The 19,506-nt window shown below is 36.4% G+C and overlaps 1 protein-coding gene and 1 non-coding gene across 4 annotated transcripts; one reads left to right on the top strand and one right to left on the bottom strand.

Moving 5' to 3' along the window:
- Nucleotides 1–18,010, bottom strand: LOC137393075 (putative sodium-coupled neutral amino acid transporter 10). 3 transcript variants are annotated; one of them, XM_068079474.1, is made up of 19 exons: nucleotides 17,882–18,010; nucleotides 16,730–16,875; nucleotides 16,500–16,617; nucleotides 16,350–16,395; nucleotides 15,896–15,989; nucleotides 15,622–15,762; nucleotides 15,190–15,311; nucleotides 14,386–14,488; nucleotides 12,746–12,928; nucleotides 11,428–11,493; nucleotides 10,492–10,615; nucleotides 9,754–9,872; nucleotides 8,205–8,346; nucleotides 7,113–7,184; nucleotides 5,114–5,265; nucleotides 3,663–3,860; nucleotides 3,422–3,544; nucleotides 913–2,167; nucleotides 1–722 (listed from the first exon to the last, which is right to left on the bottom strand). In XM_068079474.1, the coding sequence occupies exons 2-19, from the start codon at nucleotides 16,817–16,819 to the stop codon at nucleotides 442–444; spliced, it is 3,429 nt and encodes a 1,142-aa protein (XP_067935575.1). In that variant the 5' UTR covers nucleotides 16,820–16,875; nucleotides 17,882–18,010; the 3' UTR covers nucleotides 1–441. The 3 variants fall into 3 exon arrangements, with proteins under 3 accessions (XP_067935575.1, XP_067935576.1, XP_067935577.1); XM_068079475.1 differs by lacking the exon at nucleotides 11,428–11,493; XM_068079476.1 differs by lacking the exon at nucleotides 16,730–16,875 and having other exon boundaries at nucleotides 17,882–18,007.
- Nucleotides 18,011–18,177: 167 nt separating this feature from the next.
- On the top strand, nucleotides 18,178–18,250 carry Trnaa-agc (transfer RNA alanine (anticodon AGC)). Its single transcript has one exon. It is a non-coding gene; the product is annotated as a tRNA-Ala (tRNA).
- The last annotated feature ends 1,256 nt before the right edge of the window (nucleotides 18,251–19,506 follow it).

Below are 19,506 nucleotides of genomic sequence, written 5' to 3'. Positions count from 1 at the left end.
TACTTTGTTACAAGCAGGCCAAAAGCCAAACTTGTGCGCAAGCAAATTTGTATTCTTTTAAAAAACTTGCTTTTTCATGAGTAAATAATAATTTTACAATATATGAAAATTACATACATTTCAGGCTTTGTTAAACAAGACCAACGAATAGCCAACAGAGTTAAACTCTGTTGTCAAAAATGGGATGAAATTCACAAGTGTAGAAATCAGTAGAAATAGAATAATCTAGTCATTTTCATTCACAGATTTTTAAAGGACTGAAAAAGCTCGCCTGTTCGCACAAAAAGCACCAATGGCAAACAGTAGAGATTGAAATTCTGCCCTCGGTGAAACTAGTGGCACCAAGTCTAAATGTGATCATTAAAACTTGTATTAAACAAGGCCAGTGATAAGGTAACAGAACGTTATTTATTAAAAGAATACTGTTACATGCTGTACACATTAAACCTCCTCTTTGGCGTTGCCAGAAACAGTTTTTTTAGTAGTCTGAGGTAAATCCTTGTCTAAAATGCTGTCCTTCTGGTGCTGTGCTATATTATTTTTCTCAACTAGCGTTTTTTCATCCGATTTCTTCGGAGTATCCGATTCAATTACATGACCATCAACCTTGTCAGCGTTGTCAGCATTGGCGATATCATCAGGAATGTCTCTCTTTTTTTTATTGTTTTCACTTTCTCCTTTTTCAATTATTTCCTTCAAAGACTTTTTTATTTCCTGGTTACCTAAAAGAAAAACTAGCTTATTTTGGGTTCAGCCATGATAAAAAATCTTTCAGTTAAAACCATCAAAGTAAACGAGTAAGCAAATAGCAAAGAATATCTGCATTCTTCCAACAAGATTTCCATTACGTGCAGCTCATTTCATGTACCCAACCAAGAGAATAAATGCATGAAACAGTAATTATAAAGGCACCTTCAACAACTTCTCGTTGTTTGTCTTCAGTCTCAGCAAGTTTGACTTCATAATTTTCAATGAACTGGTCATAATTTACCACCTTTTCCTCCATCTTTTGCTTTCTTTTATCGTGCGGTTCGGGCAAAGTTTGATGCTTGTGCTGTGTTTGAACAGGCTGCTGCGCTTGTTGTTGTACTGCTAACTGTGCTTGTTGTTGTACTGGTAACTGTACTTGTTGCACTGGTAACTGTGCTTGTTGTTGTGCCGGTAACTGTGCTTGTTGTTGTACTGGTAGCTGTCCTTGTTGTTGTACTGGTAACTGCGCTTGTTGTTGTGCCGGTAACTGCGCTTGTTGTTGTACCGGTAACTGTCCTTGTTGTTGTACTGGTAACTGCGCTTGTTGTTGTACTGGTAACTGCGCTTGTTGTTGTACCGGTAACTGCGCTTTTTGTTGTACCGGTAACTGTCCTTGTTGTTGTACTGGTAACTGCGCTTGTTGTTGTACTGGTAACTGCGCTTGTTGTTGTACCGGTAACTGCGCTTGTTGTTGTGCTAGTAACTGCGCTTGCTGTTGAGCTGGTAACTGCCCTTGTTGTTGTGCTGGTAACTGAGCTTGTTGTTGTGCCGGTAACTGGGCTTGTTGTTGTGCTGGTAACTGTCCTTGTTGTTGTACTGGTAACTGCGCTTGTTGTTGTACCGGTAACTGCGCTTGTTGTTGTACCGGTAACTGTCCTTGTTGCTGTACTGGTAACTGCGCTTGTTGTTGTACTGGTAACTGCGCTTGTTGTTGTACCGGTAACTGCGCTTGTTGTTGTGCTGGTAACTGCGCTTGCTGTTGAGCTGGTAACTGCACTTGTTGTTGTGCTGGTAACTGAGCTTGTTGTTGTGCCGGTAACTGGGCTTGTTGTTGTGCTGGTAATTGTCCTTGTTGTTGTACTGGTAACTGCGCTTGTTGTTGTATTGGTAACTGCGCTTGTTGTTGTGCTGGTAACTGCACTTGTTGTTGTGCTGGTAACTGCACTTGTTGTTGTGCCGGTAACTGGGCTTGTTGTTGTGCTGGTAACTGTCCTTGTTGTTGTACAGGTAACTGAGCTTGTTGTTGTGCTGGTAGCTGAGCTTGTTGCTGTACTGGTAATTGTGTTTGCTGTTGCACAGGTAAATGAACTGGTGCCTGTGCTGGTTGTTGTCCTTGCTGTGCCACTAATGGTGCTTGGCCACCAGGTAATACTGGTATCTGCACTTTATTGATGCCAACTTCTCCCTCCAAAGATTCCTGTACAATAATTAAAAAACAAAATATGGTCATTACTAGTTTAATGTATGCATTATGGGGGGCTCCTTGTATCGGCCTGAAGCAATATCTTGTAAGTTTGGTCAATGGAATGGATTTGTCTCAGTGAGGTTGACTAAAGTGATAACTCCTTACAAATTTAAAAAACAGTTCAAAAGTTGGTCAATGATAATCAGTAAAATCCAACTTGATGGAGCTGCTCTCAAACATAAAAACTTGTAACATCTTTGGGCAGTGTGTTTTACTTAGGTAGTTTCACTTTCATTTGTTTTGATTGTAGTGAACTCTAGTCATTTTGTTGTAGTTAACTTTGATGGGTTCAATTAAAAAGTTTGTAAACACCATTTTCCTTATCACATTATCCTTCAGCATAGCAAACCATTATGTGTTAAGTAAATGAATCAAAGAAGATAACCATTCGGTAGGCGCTGCCCTCCCCGAAACAGCAGAATGGTACACCATTGTGAACCATTGCAAAACGATATTTATCATTCCAGAATGTTTGTCAGGTAAGCTAGGCTCATTGCAATTCTGCTACTAACATTGATCCTTTTAAAGTTGTGAGATGGCAACAAAATAGAACGATTTACAAAATTTTGTCAAAAACATGAGCGGACAATTCTTCAAAATCAATATTTTAACGAATGGAAACTAGTTTGTACTAGCTTTTTCAGGCAAACTAACCTTGCACAATATTTTTTCAAACCTATTTATGGGATGAACATCATTGCTTGTCAACACATGTGTTACAAAAAAAAAACAGCCATCTTAAACTAGCACAAATTCTGAACAGCATCCTGACAATTCGTTATTTATCCCAAATTAGATCACATTATGCTTAGTCCCTCTGTTTTTCACCAGTTTATCGTTGATGGGCAATTCCTTAACTAATAGCTCCCCAATTAAGCCTGCATATTAGATGTTATGATCTGATGTACAAACAGAAAAAGTTAGACTCAGAATACTCTTGACACTTCACGGCAAAAAGTATTTCTATGTCTATTCGCTTTATCTGTCAACACAACTGCAGACAACATCTAAAAACTCTGAACCAATAAATGCTATGTGAAGGCACTGACTGTAATATCATCAAAACATTAGCACACTGATAATCTTATGCTTGTTTTCCCCGTTGCCTGGTAGATGAAATAACAAAACATAAATAATATAATTATATATATAAAAGCACTCTTGCAACCAGAGATAAACAAGATATGAAAATAGAGGCATGCATACTTTCTCCTTCTTAATTTCCTTGAAGCCTTCAAGGAGTGCTTGGTTTTGTTGCAGGAGATCTTTATTCATTTCTGCTTGCGTATCCAATCTTTTGATTAGCTTTTTTATAGATTTATTTGTCTCCTAAAACAATCCAATCAATTTGGTTGAAGCCAGAATACATGTCACAGGCATGAAGATATATTGGAATATTCATACGGTCAATTTATCCTATGCTAAAGAATAAATAGCAGATGTTTACCTCATTGTCTGCATCTCTCTTGGATTTCTCATCTGTTTTGTTATCAGCATTATTCAATGGTTCGTCTTCGATCTTAACAACACCATCCTTTGGTTGCGCAGTGTGATCAACATCACCTTTGTGAGTCTTTTTATGGTGTCCTTCTCCTTTCTTCGAATGTTTGCTTTTTTCAACAACCATTTTCTCTGCACTATCATTCTGGCAATAGAATCAACAGGCCAACTTGCGTGTTATCTGACAATAAACATCATTCAAACAAACCCAGAATATGTGAGTAGGCTGATCCTGAACAAGCTATAGGATGTAAACAAAACAAAAGGAACATCTCCCGGTTATATGTTAATACGGAGACAATTGTGATGGAACAGGAAATAAATGTAGTACAAAAAACTTTTGTTATAAAAAGACAAATTTAAAGACGAATCCTGTTTGAAATTGCTGATTCCGCTTGCTAAGTGCATTACGATAGTTCCAAGATCAACCGACTGACGCTTTAACTATGGAATTTCAGCTAATAAAATGCAGCCTAAAACAATAACTTTTCAAGTTTCAGTGCAGACATCCAATAGAAAAGTAACAATGCAGTATGGTCTGCAGTAAGATTGACTGACGAAACATTTTTGCTAGATGAAAAGATCAAACAGAAGAGCGGAGAGGAGAAGGAAGATGAGAAGACATATAAAAGTGGCAAGTAATGAGAGATAGATACTGCTATTATAGATATATTTATCTCATTTATTCTTATAGCCGCTGCACAATATATCACAATTAGTTTCATAGACCCTTGACAGTTTATGGACAAAGTTTTCCGGCTAAGGACAAAGGGCGATGACTTACAACATCTAATGCTCTCGATAACAGTATCTGGTACAAAAACATTTCCTTCGACGCTTTCTTGTATAACTCACTAAATATAACAATATTCAATTACATCTTCAGTGCAAATATAACTACTTAAAAGAAATGACACAAAGTAGTAGACTCATTGATGGCTACCATCATCACCATGGCAACAGGGCATTAATATTTCCTGGTCCAGCATTGCTTATCACGCAATACATTGAAGTTGAAATGAATTGGTTATAAATCTCTAATACACTTGTTACAATGAAATATGATGAACGATAGTAAGAGTATGGAGACGAGGTGACCTGGCTAACTACTTGCTCACAATTAGCATATCACTATAATGGTCAACCATGAGAGATGATTCAAATGAGGAATCATACCCTCCTACACAAATTAGCACATCTCAGAGGCTAAGTTGCTACCACAAAACCCTGAGACATCATAAGTTCAAATGTAAAACATTCATTTTCATCACAAATAAAGTTTCAACATTTTAAAAAGCAAACCTGGACAAGCGTACAAGAAGTTTACAGCAAAGATTACCAGCTGAGCTCGATTAAGAAATGTAATATCCATTGAGAAATGGTGTTCTGCAACAATACCTTATCATCTCGGTTTGGAGGCTCCTTTTTACTCTCCTCTTCTTGTTCATCGTCATCACTATTAGGAGGTTGCGGGTTCGGTGGTTCCTTGCGTGTCATTCCTTCTTCTTTTGCTGCCTCTTTCGCTGCCTCCTTTGCTTCTGCAGCTTCTTCTGCAACAGCAGTACATAACAAACTGAAAATTAAGATGAACACAAATGAACAAGGTATTGATAAACATGTGGCCTTGTAAACCACAGTTCATAGTGACATACTTATATCAATGAAAAATACTAGAAATAATCAATTGTATTTTTAAAAGCATTGCGATAAACCTACCTTCTTGTATCTGAATATTTGAACAAAACCTTCATGTAAGAGCAGTAATTATGTAATCTTTCAGTGTTAAAAGGTTTGTCAACAAATGAGAGCCGGAGGACAATGGCTTACATGTTGGCAAGAGCAGACAAATACTCATAATACAATGTTGACGTGATATTATTGATAGCCGCCTCTACAACATAGTGAAAATCCTTGGATAGGTTTTGCAATAACACTTGCTTTTCACTCGCTGTCTTTTCACCAAATATACCGGTCTTTGATTAGCCTCTGCACACAGAATCCTTAATGTAACTAGGCAAGTTATGAATGACAATGACTAGTGGATAAATTTTCTTGAGTTTTTCTGTTGAGAGCAGAGTAAGCAGCAAAGAGAAGCTAAATCCCAATGAGGGTTCTGAAGGTTTTAGACTAGTTTGATGTGTAGTAATTTCATATCCATATTGTAATAATATGCGCAACAACTCAATGCTTTTCAATATCAGCTCTGAATAGCTATAACTATAGCTTCAACAACTATTTTGTTGCACAAAGTGTCTGTAATTTAGCGCAACTTTACTAGATCTTACATGGCAGCGTGACAAATAAGTTTAAAGTAAAACAAGATGAAAATTAAGATGTGGTCCAATAAAACTTATTGAGAGCTGACAGTTCCGGTCTCAAGAACATGAACTTGAAATAGCAATGTTTGCAGCATAGATGAATAATATCTATCGCAGTATCCGAACAGTACGTAGGATGAGCTCATGGGTCATTAAGTATGACTAAACAGAAAACAACTAAAGTGTTGTGGTCACCTTTTCTAAAATTTCCTCTTGTGTTTCTTTTCACATGGTTGCTATGAATCACATGTAAGATTGACCAGCTAATAGCTTTGATCAAGAAAAGTTTTTAAGTTAGTACAGTAAACCACCAAACGAGACATGAGTACAATAAACCACCAAACAAGACATGAGTACAGTAAACCACCAAACAAGACATGAGTACAGTAAACCACCAAACAAGACATGAGTACAGTCAACCACCAAACAAGACATGGGTACAGTCAAACCACTCCTTAGGATCACTTCAACATACGATGTAAAATTTAATAAAAAATCTGACACTATACTTAATAGATAGACGGTTTCCAAAGTTTTCCACAACATGAGTTTCATATAAAAATTAAGAGACCGGTGAACACTACAAATAAAACCAAAAAGTGAAATATAAAGGAACCAATATAAGCTAATAGAATTTATACTTTACCTGGTCTAAGCAAGACTAAACTATACAGTTATATACACATACAGTTATATACATGAACAGTTATATACATATACAGTTATATACAGTTATATACAGTTATACCAAGCTATTTCCGAACCTACATGTTGCCAAACCTAAACTTCTGCTCGCGTGTCCTAAAGTAAAAGTAGCAAGACAAACTCATCTCACCGAATATCACTTAAATCAAGTTTTTACATAGTTTCATGTATTGTTTTTGTTTTAAATCTAGGTGCAACTACTTAAAGTATTTATTAAAACGTCATCATTGGTTTCCGGGCCATACACCATGAGTTACTACGATTACAGTGTATTCTTATAGGAATAATCCTGCTTAAAGACAGCTTAACATACAAAGGAACGTTCAGAATGGACTAACTTAGCATGTAGAGGTATATACATTACAGCTACATACCGGGAGCTTCCTGCTGTTCGGGTTGTAGATCATTAGCGAGATGCTTTTCCTCAGGCTTCTTTGGTTCGACCTCTGCAATAGCGATCTAAGCACTGGTAGGTAGCCCAACTAACTAGTATATCCGCATAGCTTTATATATACTAGTATACACAGCGAATATAAGATGAAACTACAATAGCCAAACACTTTACTAGCGTGTAACTATAGAATTGTCTGACCATGAGGTGCATAAAACTATGTAAAATTCAACTTACTCATAGCTCACACCAACCAATCATCGTACACAATGATTAAGTATGCTACGAATTAATTTGGTTTTGTTCTGCCAATTACAAAACTGTTTATTGGTTTTAAAATTAACTTTATTTTGTTAAATAATCATGAGGGTAAAACAAGCAGAATCCCTAGCAAAGGATATTCGACTGTGCTGATATGTTCACACTCAACAATGTGGAGCCTGCATACCATGATTAAAAACCATATTTTGATGAACAGGACAGAAAGCCATGACCATATGACCGAGCCACCTAGAAAACTTTCTGAGTAAAATAAAAGTTAGGTAATTATTATATATGCTATTCCAGAGCTACAAACCCTCTAGCGACGACAGCTCTCTTTTCAACTTGGTTTCCATCCAAGTGGGTAAATAAAATTTGTTTTAGGTGCAGCAATAGATGCAACGTTATAGTATTTCTATACAACTAACAACTTCCAATTCCGGTTGGCCATAGGAGATACATCTAGATTTGATGTAGTAGTTGGCGCTTCAAACAAAGACAGCCTCCAACATTCAATAGCTGGGTTTTTAGCTAATGCAATAATGTTGAAAACTAAAAGCACACCAAATATTTTGAATTCAGATTCATGATCTTCCGCACATATACTTCTTGGGAATTAAAAAATGTAGAATGGACAGGCGATACTTTCTTTGATTCATAAGTTGCTAATGTGGGCAAATCTCAAAAGCTGTAGAAGAAGACACACAGCCTTTAATATCCTAATCGTGGAGGTTGAATGCAAGTTTTTAAATACAAATTATAAAGAAAGCAGCCAGGTGATTGGAACCGCTGCTAATTGCTGTTGTGAACTCACCAAGTTCTCGGATTGGAATTAGTGTAGCCAGACCAACAGTGTGATCAGGCTGAGCGGGATGGAATTCTGTTGCTCTCTCTGCATTTTGTATAGTAGAGTAGGTACTGAGACACAGGGTTAATATCCCCACCAACAAGACCACCTGTCAATAATACATACAATTTAGATGGAGTGCCTTCTTATTTTTCTAACAGTATCTTATTATTAGAGACTGGGAGAAGACAACTCACAGAAATATTTGTAGTGTAAAGGAAATAACAAGTCGCTGCAGCATTAGTGACACCAAAGTAGAGGTAGGTTTACACATCTGTAACGACTATTATGATTGGCAGTGATAAACCTTAGCATGTTCAGTTCTTTTTGGTAGAATTTAAGTTAATTTGTCTTGACTATAAACTGTTTAGTGTATATCTTGGCACCGCTACTACCTACACAAACCAAGGAAATTGAGATATGATGATGCAACCTAGATGTAATGATGTGCACTTTACAGACTGATACACACTGCTAGGCAGTGATGCGCACGGTACACAGCAGTGATACATACTGATATCTACAGATACGTACTGCCATATACTGATATGTACAGATATGCACTGATCTGTAATGATAGACACTAACAAATACTGGTGTACATTGCCATACACTGATGGAAAATTTGCCATGCACTGCCATACACCGATAGACACTGATATGTACTGATGAACACTGACATACACTAATTAATACCAACTGATATGTAATGACATGCAGTGACATGTACTAATATGTATCGATACAGGTCCACGTACTTCAACTAGTTTGCAAGCGATATATGTTGGATACTGATGCAAACATGCAATAGGCAAAAAAAACAAACATGAGCAGCCAATCTGCTTAACCAAGTAGCTTTATCTCCCTCCCATGCCACTCCTTCCCATGCCACTCCTTCCCATGCCACTCCTTCCCATGCCACTCCTTCCCATGCCACTCCTTCCCATGCCACTCCTTCCCATGCCACTCCTTCCCATGCCACCCCTTCCCATGCCACCCCTTCCCATGCCATCCCTTCCCATGCCACCCCTTCCCATGCCACCTCTTCCCATGCCACCCCTTCCCATGCCACCCCTTCCCATGCCACCCCTTCCCATGCCACCCCTTCCCATGCCACCCCTTCCAATGCCACCTCTTCCCATGCAATCCCTTCCCATGCCACCACTTCCCATGCCACCTCTTTCCATGCCACCTTTTCCCATGCCACCCCTTCCCCTCCATCATAGTTCATGGTTTGGGTTAATAGCAATGTAACAGAACTGTACAACTCATCGTTTCCAGCTCACAATAATCTCAAAAGGAAAAAAGGATCCTTCCTCTCAGTAATGGGGAGAAATGCAGGTATTTAAGGTCAGCTGCCCTTCCTCAACACCCCTACCCCTTTGTGACTTTAACATCGCTAGGTTAATTGGAAGCCAAGCTCTCTAGCATTTTATGACATCTACATATGATAGTATGAAAAGTAATTGGTACATGATATCTACTATATCTACTATATCTACTAAGCGAGGCTCACCTTTGCTTTAAATGCTCCTTCTCCTTTAAAATCGACAATTTTAAGAAACATGACAGCTGGAAATATGAAACTGATGAGACAGCCGACAGTAGATCCATTCAGGCCGATAACGAACTCAACTGTAACAGACGGTTGAGATAGTAGTTGGAAATAGTTTTTAAATATGTAAGAGATATAATATATTATACCTAGATATATATAATATACATAATATATAGAGCATTTTTCTCTTATTATACCTATATATTATATATAATATTCATATTATACATGTATTTTAAATACAATACATCTAATATATTTTATATATACTTAATATATAATATATAAAATATATTATATATTTTTATATGATATATTAATTACCATATTATATATAATATGTAAAATATATTATATATATATCATATATACATGTATAATATACCTATTTTACATGTTAGACAATATATTACATATTTTATAATATACAAAATATATAAAAAATATATAAACCAATATTATATATAATATATAAATTTAATAAGAGAAAAATTAACAAATTTAATCAAACTTGTCATCAGAGTAGACAAGATATTAATTAAAACGAAAGTATTCATGAGTTCCCTCCCACTGTTATCAGTTCCTGTAGGCCAAAAGGATCAGGTACCTGCTTTCAGCATATATTTCCTTGCAGAAAGATTGATCAAAAGCTTCCATCATGGAGAAGAGGTTAATGGATTACCAACACAGACTCACCATTAGGGAAATTAATGCCAATGCAGAGAGTACCCAATATAATCAGAGCTGTGAGACTATTGAACTTGTTTGAAGACATGGGAGCCTGACCAGTGAACCCAGCATGCCTCTGCAATGACTCATTCTGCAAGTAAACATCTGTTTAACTCATTAACTATCCATAAATGCTTACCGATGAGCTGACGTGTTCCTGAAAGTGGTAAATGGTGGTGAATGCCCCAAATTTCCAGATAGACAACCCCAGCAATAACACTGCATTATGACACACTTAATGTGAGACAGGTTTCTTTAAGCCCCATGAAATGCTCTTCAAACCAGCATAGTTGGTTGTTTAAACAAGATGCAAGAGTTCAGAGTACGAAGAATTCTACATGCAATGAGCTCCGCAGAGTTGCACCAGAACAATAGAAAATAAGAAGATGACACACAGAAGGAAATACAAAAGTTAACAAAAGCATGTACTTAGAATGCATGTAAACTGACTAGTTGAGCTAGAGCCTGCTGACCACCCTACTATCTAAACTGCAACGAGAAAAATATGAACACATGGGTACACTTCTTCAAGGTTGAAAAAGGGTCAATCAATGACTAGATGGTATCGAAGTTTTTCGATACTAATGCGACTCTCAGCAGTCGACAGTTCACTGACAAGTCAAGTCGTGCTACAAAATTCATGTGAGCGTAACAACTTAGCATTATTTCAACTAAGCGAAATAACAAGTTTTCAAAAGATGTTAGTATATAGCTCTAATATACGGATTAGCTCATCACTCGGTGCTGCAAGCTATAGGCGCGTAGATCAAATTAGAAAAAGACGCACTGAAGGTTAACCGAAGGTTAACTGGCTTGCTTAACTACATTTATTTTTGACTAGAGAAAAATTAAATCGAGCCAAAGCCTGAGCGGTTAGGAGAGCAATGGTGAAAGCTGGAGTACCTTTGAGCTTGTCGGAGAACGCTGATATCGGTTTAATGGAATCAAGTTATCAGTTTCTGGTGTGAACTGACAGATACAACGGGATAACATTAGTTACTGATGTAGTACAGCAATTCATACATTAGACAGGTTATATATATATTAGTAGGTATCCCATCTACTGTAACACTGCTTAAGCCATGCTATGATATTGACAATGAGCTCTACAAGAGTATGGTTATGGTAGATACAATAATTCTTCGCTGCTTCATGGTTTACCTTTTGTGACTTCAGTATTCCGGGGGTAAAAAATTCCCAAATTGAGAAAAGTAATGAAAATAAAAAACCAAACTACATCAAATATATAAATCTCTCTCTCGCATACTCCGACCCTCTCTCTCTCGCATACTCCGACCCTCTCTCTCTCGCATACTCCGACCCTCTCTCTCTCGCATACTCCGACCCTCTCTCTCTCGCATACTCCGACCCTCTCTCTCTCGCATACTCCGACCCTCTCTCTCTCGCATACTCCGACCCTCTCTCTCTCGCATACTCCGACCCTCTCTCTCTCGCATACTCCGACCCTCTCTCTCTCGCATACTCCGACCCTCTCTCTCTCGCATACTCCGACCCTCTCTCTCTCGCATACTCCGACCCAGTGAGATTCCTCTCCTAGCGTTATCGTTATAACACTCGTCGTGGTCCCCAGTTTTGTAAAATTCCTTGAGACATCCTTCATCATGCCTCTTAAACACCCTCGACTCTCAAATCGTCTAATGAACCAACGAAAAAGAGAAATATGATTTGGATTGATAGGAAATTGATAACATTTAGTTAGAAGTTCATCAGTTTCTATTTCATGTATTTTCACTTTTTGCGAGGCTGCCGGATCCGATTAAGTGCTGCCAGATTCAATTAAGTGTTGCCAGATTCGATTAGGCATGAAAAAAGAGGAATTACTGTTTAATAATAAAGAAATACATAATGACGGTCCCAAATAAACTAATACAGAGCAGCATACCTAGTCAGTACTCATACATGCTTCGGCTATCATTCTTTACAATAGTAAATTCTTTAAATAGTAATTTAGAAATCATTCAACTTTAACATTAAATTTAAATGATTTTATTATCATTTAAATTTAATGTTTAAATGGTTAACAAATTTAAATTATTATCATTTAAATTTAATGTTTAAATGATTAACAAATTTAAATTATTATCATTTAAATTTAACATTTAAGTGGTAATAATGAGGCATTTATCGAACTATAGTCATAAATCTGTCAGACATAAAATTTCTATCTCGCTCACAGCTGATAGTAAGAGAGGAAACCTACCGTAGAAAAGAGGAGTGTATTCAAGCTCTGTCGACATGGGAAGACCATAAGAGGAAAACTAAAAGCGACAGAGATGACAAAACCAAACTTAAGAAGGTCTGCTCCAAATGATGGCGGAAAGCTTAATAGGATGTCCCCTCCAATCTCTTTATCATAGAATGCGATGTAGCCAAAGAACCCAGTCTACAACAAAAGAGCATATTCACACAAAACCACAGAGTGCCTGTTTTTAGCAAATAAAGCATTTCACTCAGCCTTCAACACGACTTCAAAACGAATTACTGAGCATTCAGTTATACAGTCATGTACAAAAGCATAAGACCAGCTAATAATTTTCATGCAGTTGAACTATAGGGATCAGTTACTGTAAACACAATATAGTAAACTAAAAATACAAAACTCAATGTTTGTCTGTCTGTTTGTCTGTCCGCGTGTCCAGTTACAGAAACAAAATTTTTGAAATGAAAAATCCGCCGCGCGCTAAATTTGAACTTCCAACCTTTAGTTCTACAGACAGGCATTTATACAATACTCTACGCTGTCCAACTATGGAATAAATTAGGCACATGCTTATTACACATGACAATCTTTCATGGCTTCACAACCAACATTTCAGCTAGTGTTAGACGTGAAGCCATACCAGAAAAAAAAAACTAGTGCCCATAGGTGAAGAACAATGCTTAAACTCACATGACCAACAAAACTATCGAAATCAGTATAGATGTGTAGTAGGAACTGCAGCTGAAACAGTATGAATTACTCAGAAATAAACACGCTGTTAGTATGAATAAACACAGTATACAAAAATAAACAAAACACGATCATTAAAAAGTTAAAATGGTAAATGTTGTATATGTTGATTAAAAATACATTTTCTGCGCAAAAACCTTTTTATTATTCATGCAAAATCGGGCATTCACCTACGTAGTAGTAAGCTAAAACAGAGTTCTATAATATTTTAATCTTGAAAATTTGCACTTTTTTGTAAAGTTATTTTTATTGTTTGCGAGTCAAAATTTATTCGTCTTAATTACATAATACTTTTACATGATAAGATGTGCTCTGTATTAATGAAACATAAGCAAAAGTTAATAGGTGGTCATTCTTTCTTTCAAGCTATCGTGTCAAGTTTTCTCAAATGGTTAATATTTTTTCTTTCCCATCAGTGTCGATTCAGTCATTTTGGACATTTTAAGCACTCCTGTCTCAAACTGGCATATAATAAAAAAATATTTTTACTTACCAATTTCTGTATTTTTGTCTTTTTTAAGACAAATTACAACTGGTTATATTTCAGAAATACTGGATTATTGTAGGCGACTCCATACTTTTGCATATGACTTTAATTATGACCTCAGAGAAAGGTTTCTTGTACATCACAGTTGCTAGCATTATAATTACAATCTGCCGATCTGGCATAAATATTCCTTATTAACAGGAGTTCGTATAAATATTTTTTTTTTTTTAAAAACACATCAAGTAGTAACATAGCGCTAAACAAAAAAAACAATAAAGAAGAAACTTTCATTTTATTTTAAAATTTGTTTTATCAAGAGCTAGAGTTCATCAGAAATGTATAATAGCTGAAACATGGCAGTATGACAAACTTACCACGAGATAGACACTCATGACAAACTTACCACTAGATATACAATCATGCAAAGGTTCACGCCATTTCTAGTTATATAATTAAGAGCTGATTGGGATGGTTCCGGAAGTGCGTCGTACAGTATGAACATCTGACTGAAACAGAAAATAGCATCCCAGCAGACCTAAAGACCATCACAGAACAATTCATCATGATTATGACATGGGAATGAACCTCTCACAACCGGCAAAACAGTACATGATCTTAATAGTTTTAAATCTACTGACAGCTGATAGATATGGCAGAGGAGATTGTTTTAACAGTTGAAACCTACCAAAAGTTATGGTTATAAGAAGTGGGGAGAACCATGATCGCCTACATCCTCACAGGACATGATACTTAAAGAGAAGATAATGACCTTCCGGCGATTAAAAAAATACTATACAATACTAATGAGATGCTTTGCCACATATTTTGTACACACAATGTGACATTGCTGATGAAAAAAATCATTTGATACAAGATAACAACATCACTAGCTATCATGACATCCCTATGATCCGGTCTTCACAGTTTTTTGTTGAGATTAAGGTGAGATGCTAGGATACCGATTGGTGACAACCGGTCATAAAACGAATGAGAGCGAGTCACTCTAACTCCATTGTTGTTAGACTAATCAGAATATGTGTAAAGACAGCAGTTGGACGACTGCTTCCTTAAACTGATGGCTGATAAAAAAGGCAGCGAGAGAGCTAAGGCTTAAGATTTTTAACTATTCATCAGTTACCAAATAGGTTATAGTTCAGTGAGTCGCCCACTATGAATAGCGACTGTAAGAAATGATTCTATAACATACGTTTGGCAGCCGAATGCCATTGCAAATATAGGTAAACACTGAAATATATTTTTAGTATTCCAGAAATCAACTTCTTGCGTCCACCGACCTCGCCTAAGATTGTGCCAGGATGTGCAGAAAATCTGCAAGAGAATAAAAATCAATTGAGACTGGTAATAATAACCATCTACACTACTGTTTCATTCAGGAATGTGCTAACTACAAGTAAAAATCACATTCAGCTCGACAAACCGTAGAATGGTTTAGTTTGTAAAACATAGTTATGATTCAGATATGAAACATAAAAGCATGGTTTGGATAACAGATAAAACATAATAAATGGTAGATCAGTAGATAGAAAGTCTTCAGACTAAAACAAAGGCCAGAATAACCAACATGTGATATTGTATTCTGAAATGATTTCAAGGAATATTGATTATGCCTGGTACTTACGCTTAGCACCACAACAAAATAGAAACATATAGACAGCACTGATAACTTTGTTATACTCTCTATATTTCTCATCAGACTCAAAGGTAGCGACACAGTCAGCGCTGACACAACCATCAGAGTCATTCGAAGCGTTGCTGTGTTCTGAAAATATCAAGGGACGTACTTACGGAGCACATAATGATCAATGAGAGTAAAAAATATGTTAAAGCGGTACAAATAGGTGAATGTAAAGAAAGCAAATGAGATGTATTAACACTGACATCTTTAAACAAACCTCCATGCCAGACCATTTTGAGAATAAAGATGGCCCAAGGTCTCCAACAATCACGTGAAATGCTATGCAAATCCCTAACTGCACACCAGCGATCCTAAAAAATATAGAGGCCATAAATTCTTCGCCATAAAATTTACCAACAGTTTGAAATACGATTCAATCACTTGGAAAATTGGGTGTCAAAATAAAGATGTTGATTGTCTGCAATTAATCGTTTTCTCTAAAAATGTTTCAACCTTATTGAAAATGTTGTCATCATACCGAATAGACCGTTGTAGAAAATGTGATACCTTATTCAATAATCTAGCCAGAACTTATAAATGATTCCCACATTTTATTGCTTTAATACTGTGGTGTTGAGTATTTTGCAGCACAGAAATGTTACATAGTCATTTAGCTAAAATGTAACAATAATAATTACAGTTGAGGAAAGTGGGGCCCAAACTCTACTCACCCTACCTCCACTGCCAGTTTACCTGAAGCTCCAAATAAATCGTAGGCTACAATGAAGAAACAAATGAAAATGAATCAAGGATAACTAAAATTAATAACTTAGCAGTTTTGTATGGAGAAATCAAGTCAGAACTTTGTAGTGACTGCTCACCCAAAAACTCGTACGATCTCCGCTTGGACATAATACCAGCCTTGACTAGTAGACCGCAAGTAATGGTAGTTAACATTGTGCTTATCAGCAGTAATACTGTGCCCAGTAAAATCCCACACTAAAATAAAAAGGTTGAGTTCGACCAAAGCTGATTGTTCTTTTAAAACACAACCAAGGAGCATCCAAAAACATTTCATTTTGACAGAGCATGCAAAGCAAGTACTTCTTACCCGCATAAAGCAGAAGGGCATTGCTAAAAGGCTAACACCCATTATGCTATTAGCGAGGTTTAGGATATATGGAAGTTCCCTCCCCATCATCTTTTGTTCTGCGCACTGCTCAGATCACAGGCGAGAATTTTTCACACTTCACATTGCTATAAAAAAATTTTGACAAAATTTATTGGGTCATAATGGAAAGGCAGCAATGAGATCGTACTTTGCAGAGCTACATAAGTTGTCTGAAGCTTGCTGAAAGCGCGGAAAAAAAACTATATCTTTGCGTTTTTGAAAAAACTGATTTAAACACCCTCATTAATAAAATAAATTGAACAAAATTGATAAAACAACTATTAGAATATAATTTTTGATGTCATAAAGAGCAGCACCATCACGTAGTCGCTCAAGCCGCACTAGTAAGTGCAACTTTTTGTTTTATATATGTATTCAAATCTTTCCAATATGCCCAAAGTGATTACATAGACCTAAAATTAAAAACGTTGAAAATGAGTAACTAATATTGTCTTATAGGTTAAAAGTAGTAGCAACAGACCTGCCAACCCAAGAGTGGGGCAATGCGTGAAATTTGGTTTTGGGGCAATTGATGTATCAATGATAGTATATATAAAATTGTGGAAATTGGGGCAAAAATCTCACGAATTTTCATTTTTTGGGGTGATTGCGTGAGTCTCACGCCCAATGCGTGAGAGTTGGCAGGTATGAGTAGCAATCTCTGGACGTGAAATGTTTGGTACCATTCTATTATCAAATGTGTATTTGTATTGATCTATTCTAAAAGATGGGTTCAGTATGCCAGTACGAGTCTGGTAGGAAGGATATATAGTAAAAGAGGTCTAACGCATGTAGACAAAATTTTATTCTCTTTAAAAACTTTAAATCTAACTGCTCAACAAACGTATTTCCTATATATACTTCAAAGAGTGACATAACCGTAACAAAAGAGCAAAACATTAGAGCAAAAAGTAACTTCATTGTAATGACTTATTAATCATACTGCTAAAATATTAGCAGGCTATGGTCTGTCACAAACAAAACACCTCAGATGAGGTAGAACACTCTTTGCCACCTCTTGGGTAGTGAAAATGTTATTGCTGCTAAAACTGCAATAAATTATTAACACTGAAATAAAGAATCGCGACTGACCGTTCACGCCATAATACATCTTTTGAAGGAGTAATTGCCTTTCGCTTTGGCCAATTGTCCCAACTTATTAATCAATTGTAGTGCTTTATAATAAAATGCTTAAAAATACGTCGACATTTGATAAGGAATAGTCAGGGAATGCGTGCAACATGTTTAAAATCACAGACGTCGAAAAAGATTTCCGATGGTGGGATGTATTGTAGTAAACAAAATTTGCGTGCTCGTTACCATAAATTATTTGCTAATATAACTGATAGATAGATATATAGTACGCTAAAATTTTTGGAAGCGGACATGGGGGCGTAGCTCAAATGGTAGAGCGCTCGCTTAGCATGCGAGAGGTACCGGGATCGATACCCGGCGCCTCCAAAGATTTTTAATTGAAGAGCTTAGTACCAAAAGTAGTGCTAGTGTCCAATTTTGGCCAACTGCCGTTTTCACTGTAGAATGTTAAAGCATAATAAACCTAAATCAAACAACACAAAAATAAGCATGAAAAAGTATTTAAGTCCTGTATTAATTACAAAAGTAAACAAAAATTTTCTATACTGATGCACTAAAAGTACTGAAGTCCTCGAGCAGCCAATCAGATTGAGGCTATTGGGTCATGCGATCACACGGCTCTGTTCAGAGGGCCGAGTATAACTGGAGTGGCTCAGAACCTGGTCACTTGACGGGGAATTTTCTGTTTTTGTCACATGTCTTGCACATGCCCAGTTGCATTTAATCATGTATCATGATTAATATTAGACACTGGCCACAATGCTGTATTCTATCACAGCAATATTGCAGTAACCCACCACTAATAACCCAATTCTGTTAAGAAATATAAGATAAGATATTATGCAAAAATGTGCATAAATAGTTGCAGAATCTTGCATAAGATTATTGTACACAGAGAGGTATTTGGAAAATGTATAGAAAAATAGAGAAATGTATAAAAATATATAAATCTTGAAAAAATTGGTAAGATCTGGCATGAGATATTAAATATTAGACAAAAACAAAAAATTCCCTTGCACGTGACCAGGTTCTGAGCCACTCCAGTTATACTCGTCCTGTTCAGAGCACTCAACAATAGCTGAGCAAGTAGATGAAGCTGCTATTCCTGAACTTCTAACTTCAAGTGCTAAATAAGGGCTAAAAAAGGGCAGGAAAGTGTTTTTGTTTTGGAAACGATGCTGCATTATTTATATATAATATACTCATACTTTGTTGCAACTACAACATACAAATTACAACACGCATGTATAATTCTACAAACCATCATTTTGTAAAAACTAAAATATTCTTGTTACTAGAGGCTGGCCATAGGGTAGCCAGAGTATTACTACCTCTACTCTGAAAGTAAATAATTCACAAAGTGTTTTGCTAGCAGGTATATAAGAGTATCATGTTAATCATTCGTGTGGCAGTTTTTCAAGTCCCGTTGCCATAATCTTTATTTCTTTAGTCAAATTTGATCAAATAAGACTTTAGCTAATTTTAAATACTCACTCAAGGAATTGCTGTATTATCCACTCGTTGCATACAAGTTGATGAATGCAGAGATATTTCTATAATCCTATTTGTTATAACAAAGAATGAACGACTTCATTAAATTTATATCATGAATTTACGCTAAT

This window comes from Watersipora subatra, chromosome 4 (genome assembly GCF_963576615.1).
Source record: "Watersipora subatra chromosome 4, tzWatSuba1.1, whole genome shotgun sequence".
NCBI lineage: Eukaryota > Metazoa > Bryozoa > Gymnolaemata > Cheilostomatida > Watersiporidae > Watersipora > Watersipora subatra.
Note: the sequence above shows the minus strand (reverse complement) of the source record. Positions and strands in the feature narration are given on the sequence as shown.

Excerpts from the sequence above, each read along its gene's own strand:
- LOC137393075 (XM_068079474.1), bottom strand. The coding sequence starts at position 16,819 with ATGATGGGGAGGGAACTTCCATATATCCTAAACCTCGCTAATAGCATA. Across the intron at positions 16,396-16,499 it reads GAGATCGTACGAGTTTTTGG|CCTACGATTTATTTGGAGCT; the intron begins GTGAGCAGTCAC and ends TCTTCATTGTAG. Across the intron at positions 8,347-9,753 it reads AAGGAGCATTTAAAGCAAAG|GTGGTCTTGTTGGTGGGGAT; the intron begins GTGAGCCTCGCT and ends TATTATTGACAG.